This window comes from Gymnoscopelus braueri, assembly GCF_963280865.1.
Source record: "Gymnoscopelus braueri genome assembly, chromosome: 10".
NCBI lineage: Eukaryota > Metazoa > Chordata > Actinopteri > Myctophiformes > Myctophidae > Gymnoscopelus > Gymnoscopelus braueri.
Genome location: NC_137611.1, coordinates 31395882 through 31414909, shown reverse-complemented (window position 1 = coordinate 31414909; position 19028 = coordinate 31395882). Strand labels below are relative to the sequence as shown.

At 42.5% G+C, this 19028-nt stretch overlaps 2 protein-coding genes across 3 annotated transcripts in view; both read left to right on the top strand.

Annotated features, from left to right (window-relative positions):
* Positions 1–4822, top strand: part of fam110b (family with sequence similarity 110 member B) — a 64141-nt gene extending 59319 nt beyond the window's left edge. Inside the window, exons 3-5 of one of the 2 annotated variants that reach the window (XM_080439551.1) lie at positions 139–1305; positions 2080–2495; positions 2706–4822. In XM_080439551.1, the coding sequence (XP_080295677.1) occupies positions 1183–1305; positions 2080–2495; positions 2706–3579 (1413 nt within the window). In that variant the 5' untranslated portion in view covers positions 139–1182 and the 3' untranslated portion in view covers positions 3580–4822. Of the gene's footprint in view, positions 1–138; positions 1333–2079; positions 2496–2705 lie in introns of both variants that reach the window. The other variant, XM_080439550.1, reaches the window with a different exon arrangement.
* Positions 4823–8992: 4170 nt separating this feature from the next.
* atg10 (ATG10 autophagy related 10 homolog) lies at positions 8993–17382 on the top strand. The gene is made up of 7 exons (XM_080439557.1): positions 8993–9069; positions 10720–10833; positions 11439–11564; positions 12114–12291; positions 12674–12771; positions 13604–13701; positions 14487–17382. The coding sequence occupies exons 2-7, from the start codon at positions 10729–10731 to the stop codon at positions 14608–14610; spliced, it is 729 nt and encodes a 242-aa protein (XP_080295683.1). The 5' UTR covers positions 8993–9069; positions 10720–10728; the 3' UTR covers positions 14611–17382.
* Positions 17383–19028: the final 1646 nt, after the last annotated feature.

Genomic DNA, 19028 nt, shown 5'->3' with positions numbered 1-19028 from the left:
GCATATTTGTGTGTGCGTGCGTGCGTGCTTGCGTCACAGCCTCCAGCTGTTTCTGCTACTGTTGCTAAGTGTGTCATGTCATCGCAAAGCTCTAATCCTATTGGTTGGTTCTGTCTACTTCTTTTTGGTTTTCTCCAGGCCGGCTGTCTGGCTGAAGAGAGAGACAGAGGGGGGAGGAGGGCAAATACTTCCCATCATCCTTTGCTGCTGTGTCGGCCCTGTGGAGGCACTGATCCGCACCGCTGAGCCGAAGTGTGATCATCACTCTCTCCTCCCTCTCCTTTCTCTCTCTTTCCTCTAATCTCTCTCCTGCACTCACTTCTTACTTGGATATTATTTCCTTTCCGTGGGTCCAAACTGTCCCCTACACACATCGCACCACCTCACGTCTCTTAGCTAAGGACCAGTAGAAGCCAAACCTCTATTACTCTGCTGTTAATAGAAACTGAGATAAACTAAGCAAGTTTCTGTCTGTTTGAAGTCTGTCATAGTATTGACACGGCAGCAATAGCACAATAGTATTTCCTAAGAGCCTCAGCCATCATCGCCATATGACACACAAATTAAAAAGTACTGTTTGTTACTTTGATATTTGGAACTTACTGCACTGCAGTAGTAAGCGGACATTCAGAGTATTGTTTGTTACTTTGCTATTTGGTACTTACAGCACCATACTGCATTAGTACGAGACATTCATCTGATGAGTGCAAAGTCTCTGCTGTTACCAAGGGTGTGTCTGAGCTGCAAGGTGATGCTTATTTTTACACACAGACACAGTCACAAAGCAGGCTACACACACACACACACACACACACACACACACACACACACACACACACACACACAGACACGCACACACACGCACACAGTCCAAGGCCTAGAGCTAGCATAGAGTAGTACAGGGTGCTCAGTGTGCGTGACCAAGGCAGGAGCCAGCACTTATAAACACTCTCTGGTTCCAGCTGTCTGGGTCCCTCCCACATAGCACAGCGATGTGGAGGACAGGAGGGCTCAGCTCTTTATAGACACCCCTCCTCTCCTCTGTTCTCCCTCTCCACCTCTTTCCCCCCCTCTTTTGTGTCTTCATGTTTTGGGGGTCTTCCGGCGCCCCCGCCCTCCGTCGAGCCCCCCGCCGCACCCGCCGCTGCCACCACGGCCGCCCCCCCCAGCCGCCTCGTTGCCATGCCGACAGAGACACTGGCTCCAGCCCTGGCAGATAGCAAGGCCCCGGGCCCGGCCGCGCCCTACAGCTCCGCCGTGCCGCTCCGCATCCTCAACAAGGGGCCCGAGTACTTCAGGAGACAGGTGGGCACTGCGGTCGCTGGCCCTTGGGTGCGTGTACACGTGATGGAGCAGCACAACATGTCGTTGTTGTTGTTGTTGTTGTTGTTGTTTTTGTTTTTGTTTTTGTTTTTTGTTTTCATATCGCCGCTGTCGGGCAGAAACCTTGTATCTCCATATTTCAGGATGCAAATTAAAAAGTAGCAAAAATAGCCGACTCACAAGCTCAAAACACGTCTCATCGCAACACATTTTGAACTTGTAGATCAGCTATTTTTTATTTGAATCCTGAAAAGTAATATATGGATATATGAGGTTTCCATCCGACAAGCAACAATATATAAACACATTCAACTGTTGAGCACAGTAAAAGGCTGTGAGTGCTACTATTCCACTTTTTGGAATGGACGTTTGGAATTCTAAGACTGTATTTTAATAATTAAGATTGAACACCACTGTTTTACAACTGTAAGCTTGAAAGAAACAGTTCCAATAGAAGTGTTTTTAATTATGTGATAGTAAATAGTCATTAGCGGTGGAAGAATTATAATGTCAATATGAATAGGAATAATCATAGATCTTATTCTTCACATCAAGGATCTATATGACTGAGGATGTATTAGGCTTATGTCATTATATTGTACCTAAGTGAGGACCCCCTTGAAAACAAAATGGTACACCTCAAGGGGTTATTCCTAATAAAGAATTTCAAATATTGTATTGTACATCATATTGTTTTATAGTTCATAATTGTACATACTGTACATTTTTATGGATACATTTTTTATTGTATTCTAGATTGAGCCCAACCCAAAGCGCCTCAGTGCGGTGGAGAGACTCGAAGCCGACAAGGCCAAGTATGTCAAGAGCCAGGAGGTCATCAATGCCAAACAGGAGCCAATCAAGCCCCCTGTCCTGGCCAAGCCCCCTGTTTGCCCCGCCCTCCTCGCCAAGAGGGGCTCTGGGATTGGAGGAGGAGGAAATGGAGGTGGGACGTCATTCAAAGCGTCCAATAATAACGCAAAGTCGGACACATGCGCCACGACAAGTGGCGCCGGCAGTAAACGAGAGAATTTAAACCTGGAGATCCTGAAAAACCTCCTTAATTCCTCCTCCTCCTCAGGGGCGGGGTCTGAAGGGCTGGGGGGTGGGGCCAAGAGTGCCGTGCTGATGAGGTCATCAGGAGGCGGGGCCAGGAGCTGGACACCATCACGGTAATGAATTGGGATGACAACATACAGGACACAATTAACTGGAATAATTGTCATAATATTACTAAGGTTATTTTGTTAACTGACTCAAAGCAAAATGTTATAATTCCATCCTTAAATGTGGCCTTAAACATGGCATCTAACACATCTAGTGTCACAATGCCGTCTTAATTTTTAGACTTCTCATTCTTGTTTGTTTTTCTGTCCTACCAGGATGCCGCTGACCTACAGATCCACCATGACGCTCAATGACCCACCGCTAGAAGCCCCCAGCCCGAGCACCTCCCACTCGCTACGATCTTTCTCCCACTCGCTCAAAGTCCCGCCCGTCAACGGTGGCGGCCGCCGCAGTCCACTGCAGGGCTGTAACCTCAACCTGAGCAGGCGCGTGCTCGACGAGAGAGGAGGCGGCGAGGGAGGAGGGCCGGAGCGCTCCTACTCCCCTCTGCCTCCGCTCCTCACCTCCCACTCATCCTCTGACCTCCTGCGGCTCTGCAACGGCAAGCCGCTCCGCGTCGCCCGCTCAAGCAGTTCCTCCGCACCTCCCCTTCCCCCGAAACCCAACCCTGCGACCCTTCCCCCTCCCCCCCTGTCCCTCTCCATGCACACCGCTCGCCCGCCTCCCTCGCCCTGCGACAACGACGCCCCTCAATCACTGACCTGCGACCCAAACTTGGAGCTCGAACTCGGCTCCTCCGTGGCCCGTAGGCCCTCCCTGCACCGGTCCAAATCGGACCTGTCGGACCGGTATGCGCGGGCGGGTGCCGACGTGGAGCGCTTCTTCAACTACTGCGGGCTGGACCCCGAGGAGCTGGAGGCGGTCGGCCCCGAGAGCTTTGCACGGGCCAACTCGGACATCGTCAGCCTCAACTTCCGGTCGGCGTCCATGATCTCGTCGGATTGCGAGCGGTCGCGGCACTCTTCCAACGAGGGCCTGTCGGACGGGGACGAGGGCGATGACGAGGAGGAGGAGGCCGGCGAGCGCGTGCCCTATGGAATCTCGGCCGTGGAGCGCAACGCCAGGGTCATCAAGTGGCTGTACAGCATCAAACAGGCCAGGGAGACACAGAAAGTCTCCCACGTGTAGGGGGGAGGGTTCGGCAACTTGAATGGACCGGAAAAACTGCTGGAAAGGTTTCTACGTTTGGATGGCTGGTGGGACAGACAGTCAAGGAAGACAGACGGATTGGATGCGAAAGACTCTTATTTGTTGGGAACAAAATAAAAGGGAGAGAGAGTGTCGCATTGTCTTGGAGACTGTACAGCAGCATAGACAGCCAGACAGACCAGAATTTTCCCACGTTTAGACAGACAGAGAAATCTGTCTTAAAGTCTCCTGTGTTTAGAATAAAACGGAGAGACAGATAGACACAAAGTCTTTATGTCTACCATTCTAACTGTAACTGACAGTCACATGGACAGAAAGATTGTATATGGTTTACTTCAAATATGATGGACACATGGAATAGCATGTTTCTAAACAGACAGGCAGACATGAGGACATCGCTGTGTCTAGAACCTAAACTGGATGGACAGACATACACACAGTAATGAAAAACACATTTTATTTGTTTCCTTTTTAGTTTTTTTGTTTGCTTTTTAAGAACAAATGGGCCTGTTGGACAAACGAATGGACTCCCTTTATTTGAGATAGGCAAACAGAAGGAGAGGACAGAAGTACAAAGCCCAACTAGCATCCCACCATCCCAACACAAAATTGGACAGTATGACGCCACAAAAAATCATACTATATCTACACATTTGAACAACTGAGATCAAGATGCATTTCACTGCATTTAGTTGCTTTTTACAAGGTGAACAAGGCGATGTGTCATTTTAAATGGCCAGCCACTCTCAAAAGCTTGGAGAAAGATCCCATGACACGCACAAGTTGACACCGAGCTCAGCTCGTTGGTCAAAACACACAATTCTCTTTGGACAATCAGCAATGCTGGCACACAGAGTGACTTTTAAGGAACTTGACTGTATGAACAGAAAATCTGATTCGGATTCAAGAATGAATATATAGTTGCTTAATGTATGTTACATTGATAGGGGGGGCAGTTGATGAGCTACCTGGACGCGCAAGTGACGATGACGTGGTAATGATGACAATGACTATTAACGTTGACATGCAAAATGTTGAGGATAAACAGTTTTGACTTGTTCAGCTAGAGTCTGCAAATGCCGTATCCAGGCACTGGTTTGGGTTGACAGAGGAAGGAGAAGGGGACATTGTTATGGTGTTGTGTCTGCAGCTGAACACACAAATACATATACATGCATTCATGCTCACTCACACACACACACACACACACACACACACACACACACACACACACACACACACACACACACACACACACACACACACACACACACACACACACACACACACTCAAATGACACCGGTTCAGGAACATTGTTACCTGATATATAATATTTGGTTGCAGTTCCATAGAGGAGGTCAAATGTGAGTCAAAATACAGTCAAAAACGCACAAAAAAACATTTTTTTCACAAACACACAGCTAGTAAGGAAGTTGAAGAACACTGTAGTTTTTTCAAGAAGGGACGATCGTGTTGGTTCCCTCTGATTTTACTCTATACAGCAGCTCTCATTCTTTCTCTCTGTCCATTGCTGTCTCTCCCTTTCCTTGTTGGTCAGTGCCTGGTTTATTGATGTCCAAGTAAGGGGGGCAAGTCTTTTCTTTCCCTTCACATATTCTTTGAAAAAGAGTTGACAATAAATAATTGAATTAGTTGGGGGTTGTGGGGCACCATGGCACCCACCATCAAATAACTCTTTCTCTCCTAGTACTCCTTCCTCTGTCTGTACAAGGTGGTGACATATCTCAAGGCCTGAAGCCATATTTTAGTGTGAATGCAGCGCCTCAGTCACGCATCCACCAAGTATCCATGTGTCCGTCTGTTCTGTGCTTTAGCTCTTCTCTTGTCTCTGGTCCCGCTTTGCTTCTGTGTGTCACAGCAAAAACCATGACTGGGCTCAGGTCGCTTTCAGTTCAGACAAGTCAGAAAATATCAAAGAAAATGCATTTTACATGCTATCAACAGAGCATTCTTTGATTCGTTTGGACAGATGTTCTCATGCCAAATAAAGATTTGCTGTGTTTGAACTTGTCCTGAATTGAACGCGAATTGAACTCAGACTTCTAAACCTTGACCCCACCCCCAGGCTGTAGAAGCATGGTACAGTCCCCCCACCCCTCCCACAAAATAAAGACATACCTTCTGGTATCTAGTACCTGATATCGGGTACACCCCTGCTCCCATGTCAGGGAGACCCCACTGCTTCACTCTCTCAGCATTAACATGGTGATGTCGTTCCAGCTGCATCTTCATCATGCTTGGCTTTTCTTTTTCTTTTCTCCTGTCTACATGTTTTGTTTTTTTTGACAGATGAGTTCTTCTGTGGTACTTTGTTTTACTTTAACTGTGTAAATGCTGTAAGAAGAAAGTGTATATATATTATATGTATGATTTTTGAAAACAAAGTGTTTGATTTCTGTTTTTTTTTGTTGTTTTTTTTCCTTTTCTTCATTGCAAGGTTTACATGTTTCAAGAGTATGAACAACAAAAAAAACGACCTTGTTTTTTCTGCCTCCGAACAAATCCCGGGCAGAATCGTTCTGAAAACTTATCGTGTTGACTGTTTTTTCAAAGTGGAAACTGTTACATTTTGCTCGATTAAAAACCGTATTCATGTTTAGTTTCTTTTCTTTCTTTCTTTTTTGCATTCTTTCAATAAATGGCTTGTTTTGCCATCTTTTGCCAATGAAGTCTTGACATTATTTGCATTGATCTATAACAAAGTCTTTTGGAGCCTTGTTCAGCAGCACCCAATGTAAGACCATTGGAAGATAAAAATGGGCCTTAAAGTTAGTGTAAAAACAGTAAAGAAAAAAAAAGGTGGCTTGTTTCCACACCATGTAGACATAGCGAATTGAGATGTCATGAGTTTGAACCCATTCCATTTGTACTTTGTTATTTGCAGCTATGCTGCCAATCCCTCTTGTATTTCTGATTCTTATATCTTCTTCCAATCAGGAAATCTGCCTTCCCATGCAAGGACATGAACATGACTTGGCATACAGGTCCAGTCCTATTCCAAACTTCCTCAACTGCCATTGTGGGCCAATAGTCCCATCTAAAATGCAACCGCATCTGAAATGTAACACTTTGAAAAAATCAAAACAAATCAGTCATATGTGCTGTCTACTTGCAGGGATTCAGGGATTATTAGCATTAGCACCCATTCATATTTGTGCGCATGGCCACGCAGTCACAGGGAGTAGGCTAGAGAAGGGGCCCAAGGGGGTCTACATTCTACACTGGCCTTTACTTTATGTGATGGAGCAGGTCATAACTGGTCGTCTGGAAATATAAGATGAACATCATAAACCCAGAGTTAAGTGAGAGGACAGCAAGACTGATTATAAAGAAAGGGGACCAGCGGTCCATAGATAAGATCCTATTTGCTACGCTCTCCTCAAATTAGCTTTCCAAAGCATCACCAACCAAAGCACTGTGCAAGCGAGGACAGTGACTGTGTGCGTGTGTGTGCGTACTCGCGCGAGCGCGTGCGTGTGTGTTGTGTGTGTACGCACACTATACTAAATCCGCATTTCCATTGCTAAAGGATGATACATTTTATTCTATTCAGACTTCTGTTTTGGAAGCCATTCCTAAACAGAAGTCTGAATAAAATGCATGCAATCAGATGGACAATCTACTACTATTATATACCATGTTAGACCTCATTTATAGAAATTCCCATCTATTCTGTGCTAAAGACTATTTCATAAACACTGGCCATCCATCCATATCATTGATTGATGCTCAGAAACTGAGAAGGCATGTTATGGTTAAACTATGAAAGTACTAAGACCGTATTCCTGCCTATAACTATATATGACCTCTGCTTTAAGACTGAAAGGCTTCATCCAAAAAGAGCCTGTTACTTAGATCAGTAGAAGTCCACAAATGATGTAATTTGCTTCCATCTAGTGGTTGGTGGGGGGACACAGGTTTTGGTACAGGCATTAGTGTAAAATAATTGTTTATACATTCCTTGTTAAAAAAAAATATATATATAAGAAGAAAAAACATCTACATATTTTTCTTTTTTTACTAAGGAATAAGAACAAGAGGCTCTGGTTTGTTTAACAAAACAATCAAACAAAACAAACAAAAAACAGCAGTGACGTTGTCACCAAGGAGTATATTAAAGAAGGAGATGTCAAATCTCGCCACTGGGAGGCAAACTGGATTCGGAGGTTTGATGGAATGGAATTGAGATGCACTACAAGTGCAAACAGCTAGATTGGTGGTGGGACGGCTCCGTAGAACTGTGCTAGCATAACAATACAATAACAAAATAATATAAATAATAGAAAAATAATAAAGTAAACCAGGGTGGACACGCGTATGTAACACTATAATCCTTGAATTATTATATCTTTGTCTCATTATAGAGTCTGTTAATTAATACTACTATATTCTTTTATTGGGGTAGTATTTCTTAACAGCACAGATCATGACTGATGACTGTCTGTCGACGCAGTTGTCAATGAGCTGAGCTCCACATGGTGGTGCAAGGCAAGCTGTACTTTTTGATACCCGATGGTGGCGCTAGATTCAAAGTAATGATAATCCTTAACCAGGCAAGGTCAGACCTTTCAGTTTCATGCGGTAATGCGACTTGGAGTTATTAACATGCAGCCTGTATGCAGCATGTGTGTTAATAACCTGACAGCTCACACACTGTCCAGTCTCTGTGCTCTTTTATACCTCGGCCAAATTATAGAGGCTAGTGCAAGGGTTCCCAAACTTTTCAGGCCGTGAACCCCCAAAATAATCATATTTGAACTGGGGACCCCCCACCCTGACAGACACTTGGAATGTAGGAGTTGAGGCATTACATTTAGTTTGACTCGGTTCTTTCTTACATAATATTTACGAATTTCGAACTAAAAAGGTCTTAAAAGTCATTAAATTAAATTGTAACTTTAGAGATATGTAGATACCCTGTATAGTTAGCCATGGTTCACGCTCGTCGATCTGTCATGGTATGACAGTCATCATGTTTCAGGGCTATACCTGTATAGTATGTATGTTGACTATGTTCTTATACTGTATGTTGGTTTGTTTATGTTGAGTGAGAAAACAATGTTGCACATTAAGCTGATCATCTGGGGACCCGCCAAAATAATTTGAGGACCCCCCTGGGGGTCGCGAACCCCAGTTGTGTGCACATCAAAAAACAAGAGTTCACAAATCAACGAGGGATTGGGATATGTGTTTATTTTCTTGATTATTTCACAACGAACGGTTACACATAGTTGGTCACACACACACACACACCTTCGCAATATTTCTGTGACAGTCCACCCCGGCGCTTGACGTGCTCCAGTTTGCTCGTACAACGTCGTTACGCGTTGTGACCTCTCCTTCTTCAACACTCCTTGTAAGTAACCCGGAAAAGAAACAGACTGCGTGCCAATTCCACAAGTAACACGAATTTATTTGTCAGTCATTCCAAATTGCTCATCTCCTCAGTAAGTACCATTGCAGCAAAACATGAATATTGAAATATGTTTCGTTCTGCCACGTTTCCATGCGGCTTGTGTGCAGTGGCAAGCAACGTAGCGTAGCGTAGCGTGCGTACGCAGAGCAATGTTGTTGTGACTGACGGTGACTGACAGACAGGATGGATACAGGATAGGTGGGCACTAGTGACATCTGGGCACCTCGATGTAAAATTGGCTATTTTGTCCAAAATTCGAGAATAATTAAATATTTGAAAAATGTTCTTAATTACTCTAAAGTATACATGATGTGCATGGTACATCATTATCAGACTTAAAGGAGGAGTTCACCCAAAAAATTACTTATTTTCTATCAATTACACACCCCATGAAGCCTTGATTTCATGGATTTATTTTTGTTTTTGTGGCATTCCTAAAACAATAATTTGATGACCGTGTGTATTTCCGGTAGGAGACACAAATAATCTACTTTGTGTCTCCTACCGGATACATTAGCCGCTGGGAGACGGGAATCAAATTATTAGCTTAGGAATGCGACAAAAACAAAAAAGAATCCATGGATTCAAGGCTTCATAGGGTGTGCAATTGATAGAAAATAAGTAATTTTTTGGGTGAACTCCTCCTTTAATTGTATCCTTCACTTTCTTGTTTATGCCCCAAAATGACTGGATATGTATTGGTTTTGTAGATTTTTTTTAATCAATTGTAGAAATTTTAGACCTTAATTGTCGACTGTTTAAGCATGTTCTAATCATGTATACTTTACTTTACTTAAAAATAAAAAAAACACATTTTGGAAAAAATAACACAGAGGTGCCCACTCTTCTTTGGTGCCCAGCTATCCTGTTACCAACAGGACACAGCATCCAGATGACAATGAATGGCTACAAGTGGACGACAATATACTATCTACATAATTGTTTGTGTGTGTGTGTGTGTGTGTGTGTGTGTGTGTGTGTGTGAGACGAATGAATATATATATATATATATATATATATATATATATATATATATATATATATATATATATATATATATATATATATATATATATATATTTCATATAAATTTTTTCCTGAATGTTGCAATGACAATATTCATTCAACGTGATTTGGACACAAACCCTCCATAAAATGAACTATCAAGATTCTGGCACATTATATTTAATGATGGAAAATACTACTTATTTTTTAAACAATATATTTATTGGCATTTTCAATTATATAACAACATAACAATATGTTTTTTGTATTAAATGTCTATAAATAATCAAACAAAAACAGAGCAAAAAGACATCACATAGAAATCATACACATACATAATAACAACATGACAACCAAAAACAGAAAAATACATTACAAAAACATCAAAATAACAAAAACCGATATGGTCATGGTCTTTCTTCCCACAGTATGAAGTAGCAGAATTATTAGCAGAAATATTTACACAGGTCCCAAAGGATTACCTTCCATAAACTGTATGAACTGTCCCCAAATTTCTTGAAAGATGGCAGGTTTCTTTTTAATGGCAAAGGTGAGCTTCTCAAGTGCAAGACAATTTGATAATTCTCTATACCATTGTGGAAAATACTACTAGTTGTGATCTCACTACATGCGCACATCCCGTTGGGTGATTGACAGTGTTTGTCCCTCCTGTCAGTCATCAGAGATGAACAGCAGTGTTCTGGATGAGGAGGTCTTCCTGCGATGCTGCCAGCTCTTCCTGCAGCACTCTGACAGTCTGGGAGACGGCTGGGTGTGGGAACAGGTGGAGGTGAGCATTCTGACAGTCTGGGACAACAGTGGTTCTCAAAGTGGGTTCCGGGGACACCCAGCAGGGGTCCTTGAGGTGGTTCCAGGGGGTCCCCCAGCTAAATTAGTTTATAGCATCAAGATCAGTTTAACCACTTTAAACCATATTTATTATTTAAACCATCATTTCGGGGGTGAAGTGCGTCTTTAAAAGCCCCATGTAAGTGTGCTAACATTATCACACCTTGACACACATTTGTTGTTATTGGGAAGTGAATTTTGTATAATTATGTTTTGGTGTCTTGTTTTGGGGGGGTTCCCGCTAGGGTTTGTTTTTGAAGGACAAGACATGGGGGGGAAAAAAACATTAATTAATTCATACACACACACACACACACACACACACACACACACACACACACACACACACACACACACACACACACACACACACACACACACACACACACAATTTTTGTTAAACCGTTTATACTATGAGTTATACATGAAATTATGTAAATAAATTGTTAATAATTCTAAAGTTATTCATTAAAGTGGCCCTTTAATAATGCACAGAGGAGAAGATGTGATGTATTCACAGTGTGATGTCAATGTCATGTGGCACAGGGCTCAGCAGAAGGCTACATGAAGAAGACAATGATGAGAACAGTCTTCATGCAGTCCAGTCCTGAGGGAGACCAAGAGACAGACAGACTGACAGAGGGACACCTACAGGGACCGGGTAAAGAACAGGTGGGACACCAGCAGAATAGAAAATCGACAAAAAATGTGTTAAAGAAGTTAATAAAATAAAAATACCTGCTATTTAAATGCATTGGTATGAGATTCTACAAATGCCTTCTAAATCTGTACTTTTTCATGTCAAGGAGCTTGTCAAGGAGCTTATAGATCTGCTATTTTTAAGAACCACTGTTCTAAACCACTTGTTCTAAATCTTGCCTGGTTTTCTGATAAACCGTATGTTGCTATACATATAGCTAAAATCTAAAATATCACACTTGCTTTCCCGGTTTTAATGGGTTAAAAACAGTTTGCTTCCATCATCTGTGGTGGATGTGGTTTGTTTTAGATGCATTGCAGTTGACTACAAGTAACCAGAGCTGTGTCTTCAAGTCACATACTGTATGTCACCTCTCTTCCCCTCCCAAAACATTACATCCTCAACAAAAGAAAGAAATACTGCACAGTTTTAAGCTGAGTTTGCAGTAGATTGCAGCTAAACAATGGACAAGACAGTAAAGATTCTACTCTATGTCTCTCTTTCTTTCTCTCTCTCCACAGATGTGTTTTTCTGCTTCGGTCACATCAGATGATGCACCTGGCACCAGAGATGATGATGATGATGATGGTGTGTGTGTGGTAGCTGAACATGGCAGCACAGCGCTTCAATATGAATATCACGTCCTTTACTCCTGTAGCTACAGCACACCTGTTCTCTATTTTAGAGTCTTCACTCTGGGTCAGTAAAGTGTGTGTGTGTGTGTGTGTGTGTGTGTGTGTGTGTTTGCGTGTTTGTTTGTGTGTTTGTTTGTGTGTGTGTGTGTGTGTATGTGCGTGCGAGCGTACAGTATGTGTGTGTGTGTGCACGTGCGCATTTTTATACATAAATTAATCGATTAACCTTTTAAACGTTATTTCTTTGTCGCGTAAGGTAGATATTTTCACTACATGCACAAAATAGGAATAGGATTTTTTTTTTAACTATCGATGTTTACAATTAAATCGATTAGTTCGATTAACTGTTGATCCCCTAATTGTCTGTTCTGCCGTGAGATGGTAGGAGTCTCTCACTGGAGGAGGTTTGGAGATCTGTTCTAATTGTCTGTCTGTTCTGCTGTCAGACGGTAGGAGTCTGTCTCTGGAGGAGGTTTGGAGATCTGTTCATCCCAGCTACAGACTCAGACTACAGCACAGTCCTTTGAACACCATCACACAACAGGTACATCTCATCTCATCTATCACTGTGTATTACTGTATTTCTCCTTTCATTTACAACAATGATTCTCAAACTTTTTACAGTTACAGACCCCCATAACTATGAGAGTGTACAATTTGGACACTTTCAGACTTACCAATCATTTAACTGGGGACCCCCTCAAGGACCCCTGGGGGTCCCCGGACACCACTTTGGGAACCGGTGATTTACAACATTCTGCCTTTGTTACATGAGCTGAAAATAGTTTTTTTTTTACTGGAGTCTCTAAATACCCATTTTCATAGAGTTTCGTCACTGTCTTTTTCTCTTTCTCTCTCCGCTTATATACTGTAGCATAGTTACTTATATAGCCGTTTAAAGCCTATGGGGAAATTCGGACCACTGTGATTTCTATCTGCAACGTTCTAATCCTTAACTCATTCACTGCCTGAATTATTTCTGGCCGCGTTTGCCCACTGCCAGAGATTTTTCATTGAAAAAAAAAAAGTACTCAGGAGCCGAGATACAGAATTTTAAAGTTTTAAGTTAACAAGGAAGTGGATAGGAGTCTAGATCTTCAACAAATCATATCTCCTTGGTCTTTGGGTAAAAAAAAAACAAAAACTTTTTTACGTTTTTGGCATAATTGGTATAATTGGAAATAATTACGTTTTTTGCGTTCTAGGCAGGGAATGAGTTAATTTATGCTTTGTTTGTATGAAGCAGCACACCTAAAATATTAGATCTTCAAGCTCAGAGTTTGTAGATTTGGCTATTTTCAGTGCAGTTTAGTCTGAACTAGGCTTAACATCACCTATGTGTAAATGAGTGTGATTGTGATTTTTCTTCCTGATAGGAGCATCCATTTCTGGGCCAGTCTTTCTTTTTCCTCCACCCGTGTCGAACAGAGGAGTTCATGAGGCCTGTGATGCAGGCTGCTCTGGAGGAGCAGAGGTTGGTGTCAAATCTATCCATCTTTCTCCATCTGTCCTGATCAGTATATCTAGAGGTGCTGTAAGTGTGTTTTGTTTTTTTAAACAAAAACTTTGTTGAAAAAGTTTAAGCTCTAATTCTAAGTAATCATTGTTTGGTGGCTGGAGATGAGGGAGACAAAAGAAAAAACATCAGAGAATGGACTCAACTGACTGAGTGAGGCAATGAGAGCTGCCGAGGACAGAGAGGGATGGAGAGAACAGATCGTCTGTGGTGTCCCAACGACCCTCTGGGGTTATGGGATAGTTGTGTTCTAGTTTAAAAAAAAATCTGCTCATTCCTTTGTTTAATCACTTTCAATTTCACTTGTTTATCCTGCTCTCTTTTCTCATTGGATGATATTGGTATACCGAACTGAAAATGTTATAAAAGAGCTGGAGAGACAGGGAAGACCCCTGTTACTGAACAAATGCTCTATACAGCAATGCTTACTACAGGAATATAGAGCTATTTAACACTTTAAATTTAAATACAAATCACTTGCGCCACCTTTAACAATACAGAAGATTTGTCAGGTACAATATGTACAGTATGTTAACCCAGTAAAGCATCTGTCATATTTGGCTATTTGAAAATAGCTGAGATACAAGCTCACAGCGCGTCACTTTCTGCCGCCTTGCTAGCTTGAACATCTGCTATTTTTGAATATTTTTAAACATCTTGAAAGTGTGGGAACTACTGATTTAGAAGGCATTTGTAGAATCCGCCTCGGGTCTTAATGGGTTGAGTTTTCTTTTGTTTTTCAGACAGGTGAACTACGTGGTGACGTGGTTGAGCATAGTAGGGCCAATGGTGGGTCTGGACATCCCTCTGAACTACTCAATGCAGTCACCTCCGCACGACGGCCCTCCAGGGACCAAGCCTGACTGAGACCTGCAGGCAGTACCACAGCCTGGCTGAGTTTCATATCAGATAAAGAGAAGGTAACATGCACACCACTTGCTTGTTGTACTGTGGTGCATGGAATGAATCACCCGAAGATCCATTGTTTAAAGAAGAAAATGTCTTGAGGGCGGTCCTTGCGACTCGGCAAATAAATCAAGATTCTGTGTAGGCGTGAATCAACCTTTTACTTTAAACTTGAAGTGAACTTGAACAGTAGTTTCTCAGGTCGGTTTGGACCAAAGAGAAGTCAAGAACACAGGACAAACAAACACGTCCCTTTGACGTCCCGGATACGTCTTTTCCCCCCCTTTTTTTCTTCTTTATTACATGCTTTAAAATCCTTCATCTTTTCAACAATTTCTGTTTGGATGATGAAACGGGGTGTATGGATGGACCTGCATAGAAAGACAGAATGTTTTATGAATTGTAAACTGGTGATGAAGTGTGTAATACCAAGTGTGACCAGTAGAAGTCGCCTTCTCATCACGATCTTGCCTCACAATGAAATGTCTTATATTGATTGAGCATTCATCACCATATATCCATATCCATCTTCTTATATCTATCAATGCAAGCATATCTGTGTGTGTATGTCTGTTTGTCTCAACCTCCATGCCCTTAGCTCTTCCAGCGAGCTTCCAAATGTCTATTTTTATCAGCGGTCATTAAGTAGCAGTTGGTAGGAGTGTGGAGTAAGGGACAGGCTGATGAATTGGCTGTGCCATCCTCGCTAGTTGGAGCTACTATTAATAGAGTGCTGCTGTTACATAGACACAGAACGAACCAGGCACTTTGAAACCTTATCTCCTCTTTCCCACGTGGTCAAAACTAATTTCCCTACGATTGAGCCTGTGACCTTTTGTGGAGGTTTACCTGAGAAAGTGTGTTATAAAGCTAACGACATAGACGTGTTCGTGTCACAAATGTCAGAAGCAATTAAAAGGGTTCTCAATAGGCAGCCGTCGGACAGCATCGGCAAAGGAAACGCTATTAAGCTGTCAGGTGCTCTGAACGCCCTCCCCAGATCCTTACCCTAACCTTAAGCTCTCCAAATCCTTAAACGTAACCACACCAACAGAGCCTGTGCACTGTTGTCCTGGTTTGGATATTAATCATCAATGTATTAATTTATAAAATGTACAAAACCAACCAAATGGTTTGATATTTTGGCTGTTTTGTGAAAACAATCAGCTATTACAAAAGAACCATTATATGGACTGTAAAGAGAAGAGCAATATACCGGTAGACATATTTTGACTTGATCGTTTTGCTCAGTTTGGTCTTAGCTGGTAAGTGGTTGTCCTCCTGAGCAATACTAACTTTTCACGCATACCATACATTTCATACTGTGTTGGCACAAAAGCATTATAACAATCTATTTTATTCAGGAGTAATTGATGTTTGGCTTTGTGGCTGGCGCCTGGAGGTGTGCTGTAGATTGTAATCCATTGGCTATAAAGTATTTTATGCCCCGACAGTCAAGAGCATCTTTGAAGGTGCTGGGTAGTCAAGGTCATTCAGTTAATCTTGATAGAACTGAATAGAATAGACGTGTGCCTTATGTTTCACTGACTGATTGATTGAATATTTTATTAGCAATTTGCAAAAAAAAAGCACAGGAAAGTACAGTTCATACTGTACCCTACAGTTCACGGTTATAGAATTAAAACTCGGGATCCACATCAATGACTACGACGTCAGTAGTCTATGATGTATCTAATATGATGTAGACTTCAAATTTGGGCAAGGTTTCAGCGCAATCACAGCCCCAAGGAATTCAATTCAAAAATTACCTCCACTAAAATAAATGAGTGGAGGTACCTCTGTGGCCTACTGGCAGCGTGCATTGGCTCTGATTGTTCCAGTGGGTTGTGAGATTGGTTCCGGACAGACAGACACCCAGACCAACATAGCCTGTCATAGATGGCCATCCTCTTGTAGAGCCACAGAATCAAGAACAACATAGAACAGACTAGAGAGTATATAATACATATTCCACTTCATATTTAACCACTTAAACCCTCTATTCTTAGAGAAACGGACAGAATACAATACAAAAACAAATTGGAACTAGAAAATGTGCTCCTCGGAGCACAAGTCTCCGCCAGCAGACCCGTGCTATTTTAATCAAATGAAATCACCTACCTATCTTTAACCATAGTTCTCTAGGAATGTTCTAATTTTTACGTAAAATAGAACATGTTACTATATCATAGCAATTATATTATCATAACAATAAGTAATGAGATACAATAAGTAATGAGATACAACCTCTGGCAGGTGAACAGACAATAATACTAATTTTCATAAATGTATTACTGTACATATTACTTGACTTCGGCCTTGTTGTGGGATCAATTCAACTCTATAGTCCTCTTCTGTGTTACTGTTGTAGATGAGTATGCTTTCTTAGCTTTGGCCTTCTGCGCCTTTGCTTGACCAATGTTAGGTGTTCTCAGAGGGACACACACACGCACGGACGGGTGATTTGGACTGGAAGGTACTGTTCCAATCAAGACTGATTGATCCTGTCTTACCTCACTTCAAAAACGTAAATGGCTTTTTGAAGTGACACACCTATTTATAGAATTTTATTTCGTCATGCGTCCCTCTAGCCAATCAAAGGCATTGGTGTCAACATATTGACACGTGTCACGTGGAGCTTGACTAGGGGCCATGCTCACACACGGCGGGACAAAGCGAAAACATACTCTACGACGGGAAGCCTTCTGGATACGATTCTGCAGCTCTTGAACCTTCTGCTGTTCCTCCTCCAGCTCTTCAGCTGTGAGGCTGACAGGGGCAACTGTGGAGGAGACTGCCTGATGTCCCTGTTGTAGATGAGTATGCTTTCTTAGCTTTGGCCTTCTGCGCCTTTGCTTGACCAATGTTAGGTGTTCTCAGAGGGACACACACACGCACGGACGGGTGATTTGGACTGGAAGGTACTGTTCCAATCAAGACTGATTGATCCTGTCTTACCTCACTTCAAGAAACGTAAACGGCTTTTTGAAGTGACACACCTATTTATAGAATTTTATTTCGTCATGCGTCCCTCTAGCCAATCAAAGGCATTGGTGTCAACATATTGACACGTGACACGTGTCACGTGGAGCTTGACCAGTGTTAGCTTGGCTGGGGCCATGCTCACACACGGCGGGACGAAGCGAAAACAGACACGGGACGGACAGAGCGCTGCTTGGGACGACAGCTTGGACAGAACCAGTCTCCTTCCGGGACAGACTTCAGTCTGGGTCTCAAACACTGCAAATGATGTCCTCGGTCACATCCGTCACACAGTAACATAGTCTCTGCGTCTCCTTTCCGTCTGCACAGTTTACAGCGAGCGTTGAAGAGAGAGACTTTGCCCAAATGATGCTCTTTTCCAAAGTGGACAGATGGACAAACACTTGGGAAAGACTGGAGCAGGACTGCAGGGATTCTCTCCAACGTTCCAAAACCATCTTACCACTGGCACTGCCATTGTCACTGTCACTGGACGGGTCGTCATTTTTTCTTCCTGTTTTTACAGTTCTTCTTGTCTTTCTTGGACTCCTCGCCGCCCAGAGGAACTTGGAGGAACCTGCGTTCGATTTCCTGTTCTATCTGAAACAGGGCATGAGCAAGGCAGTGGACGGTACTGTTCACTGGCTGAGAGTCATCCACCTCCATCTCCTCTCCACCATTCATCTCTCCGTTCTTTCTGCCATCAGCAGCCAGCAGTTCATATTGTCCTCTCTCCAATGCTGATCTCCATGTCTCTCTCCGTTATCTTCAGCGTTCCCAGATTTCCTTCGTAGATTCTTTCCTCAATGTCCAACAGCATATCTCTGAGTCGGCTCTCCACGAAACTCTCAGCTGTAGCAAGGGATTCTGGGGCCTTGGTTTTATAATTATATTTGACAGCAGCAGTGTTGTTCTGTCTTACCTCACTTCAAAAAGTAAAGTCTTTTTGAAGTGACACACCTATTTATAGAATTTTATTTCGTCATGCGTCCCTCTAGCCAATCAAAAGCATTGGTGTCAACATATTGACACGTGTCACGTGGAGCTTGACCAATGTTAGCTTGGCTAACAATGTTTGCTCACACACGGCGGGACGAAGCGAAAACATATTCTCCACCTACGGCGGAGACAATAAAACTTGGTAGTATCATAAGGTATATTTACAGAGAAAGGAGGGGGGGGGCAGATTATTGTACTATCAGGGTGTTCAAGGAGTTAAACTATGCTCACTTGTATTTTAAGGTCAGCCATAAGGTAAATGGGATAGGTAAACTGGGATAGGTAAATATTCCATTTACACAGGCAGACAGATCTTAGCTTTTCTTAGATCCTGGTCAACCTTGAATGAATTACATAATGTGAGACAGTCACATCCTCACATCGTGTGTGACAGAGTT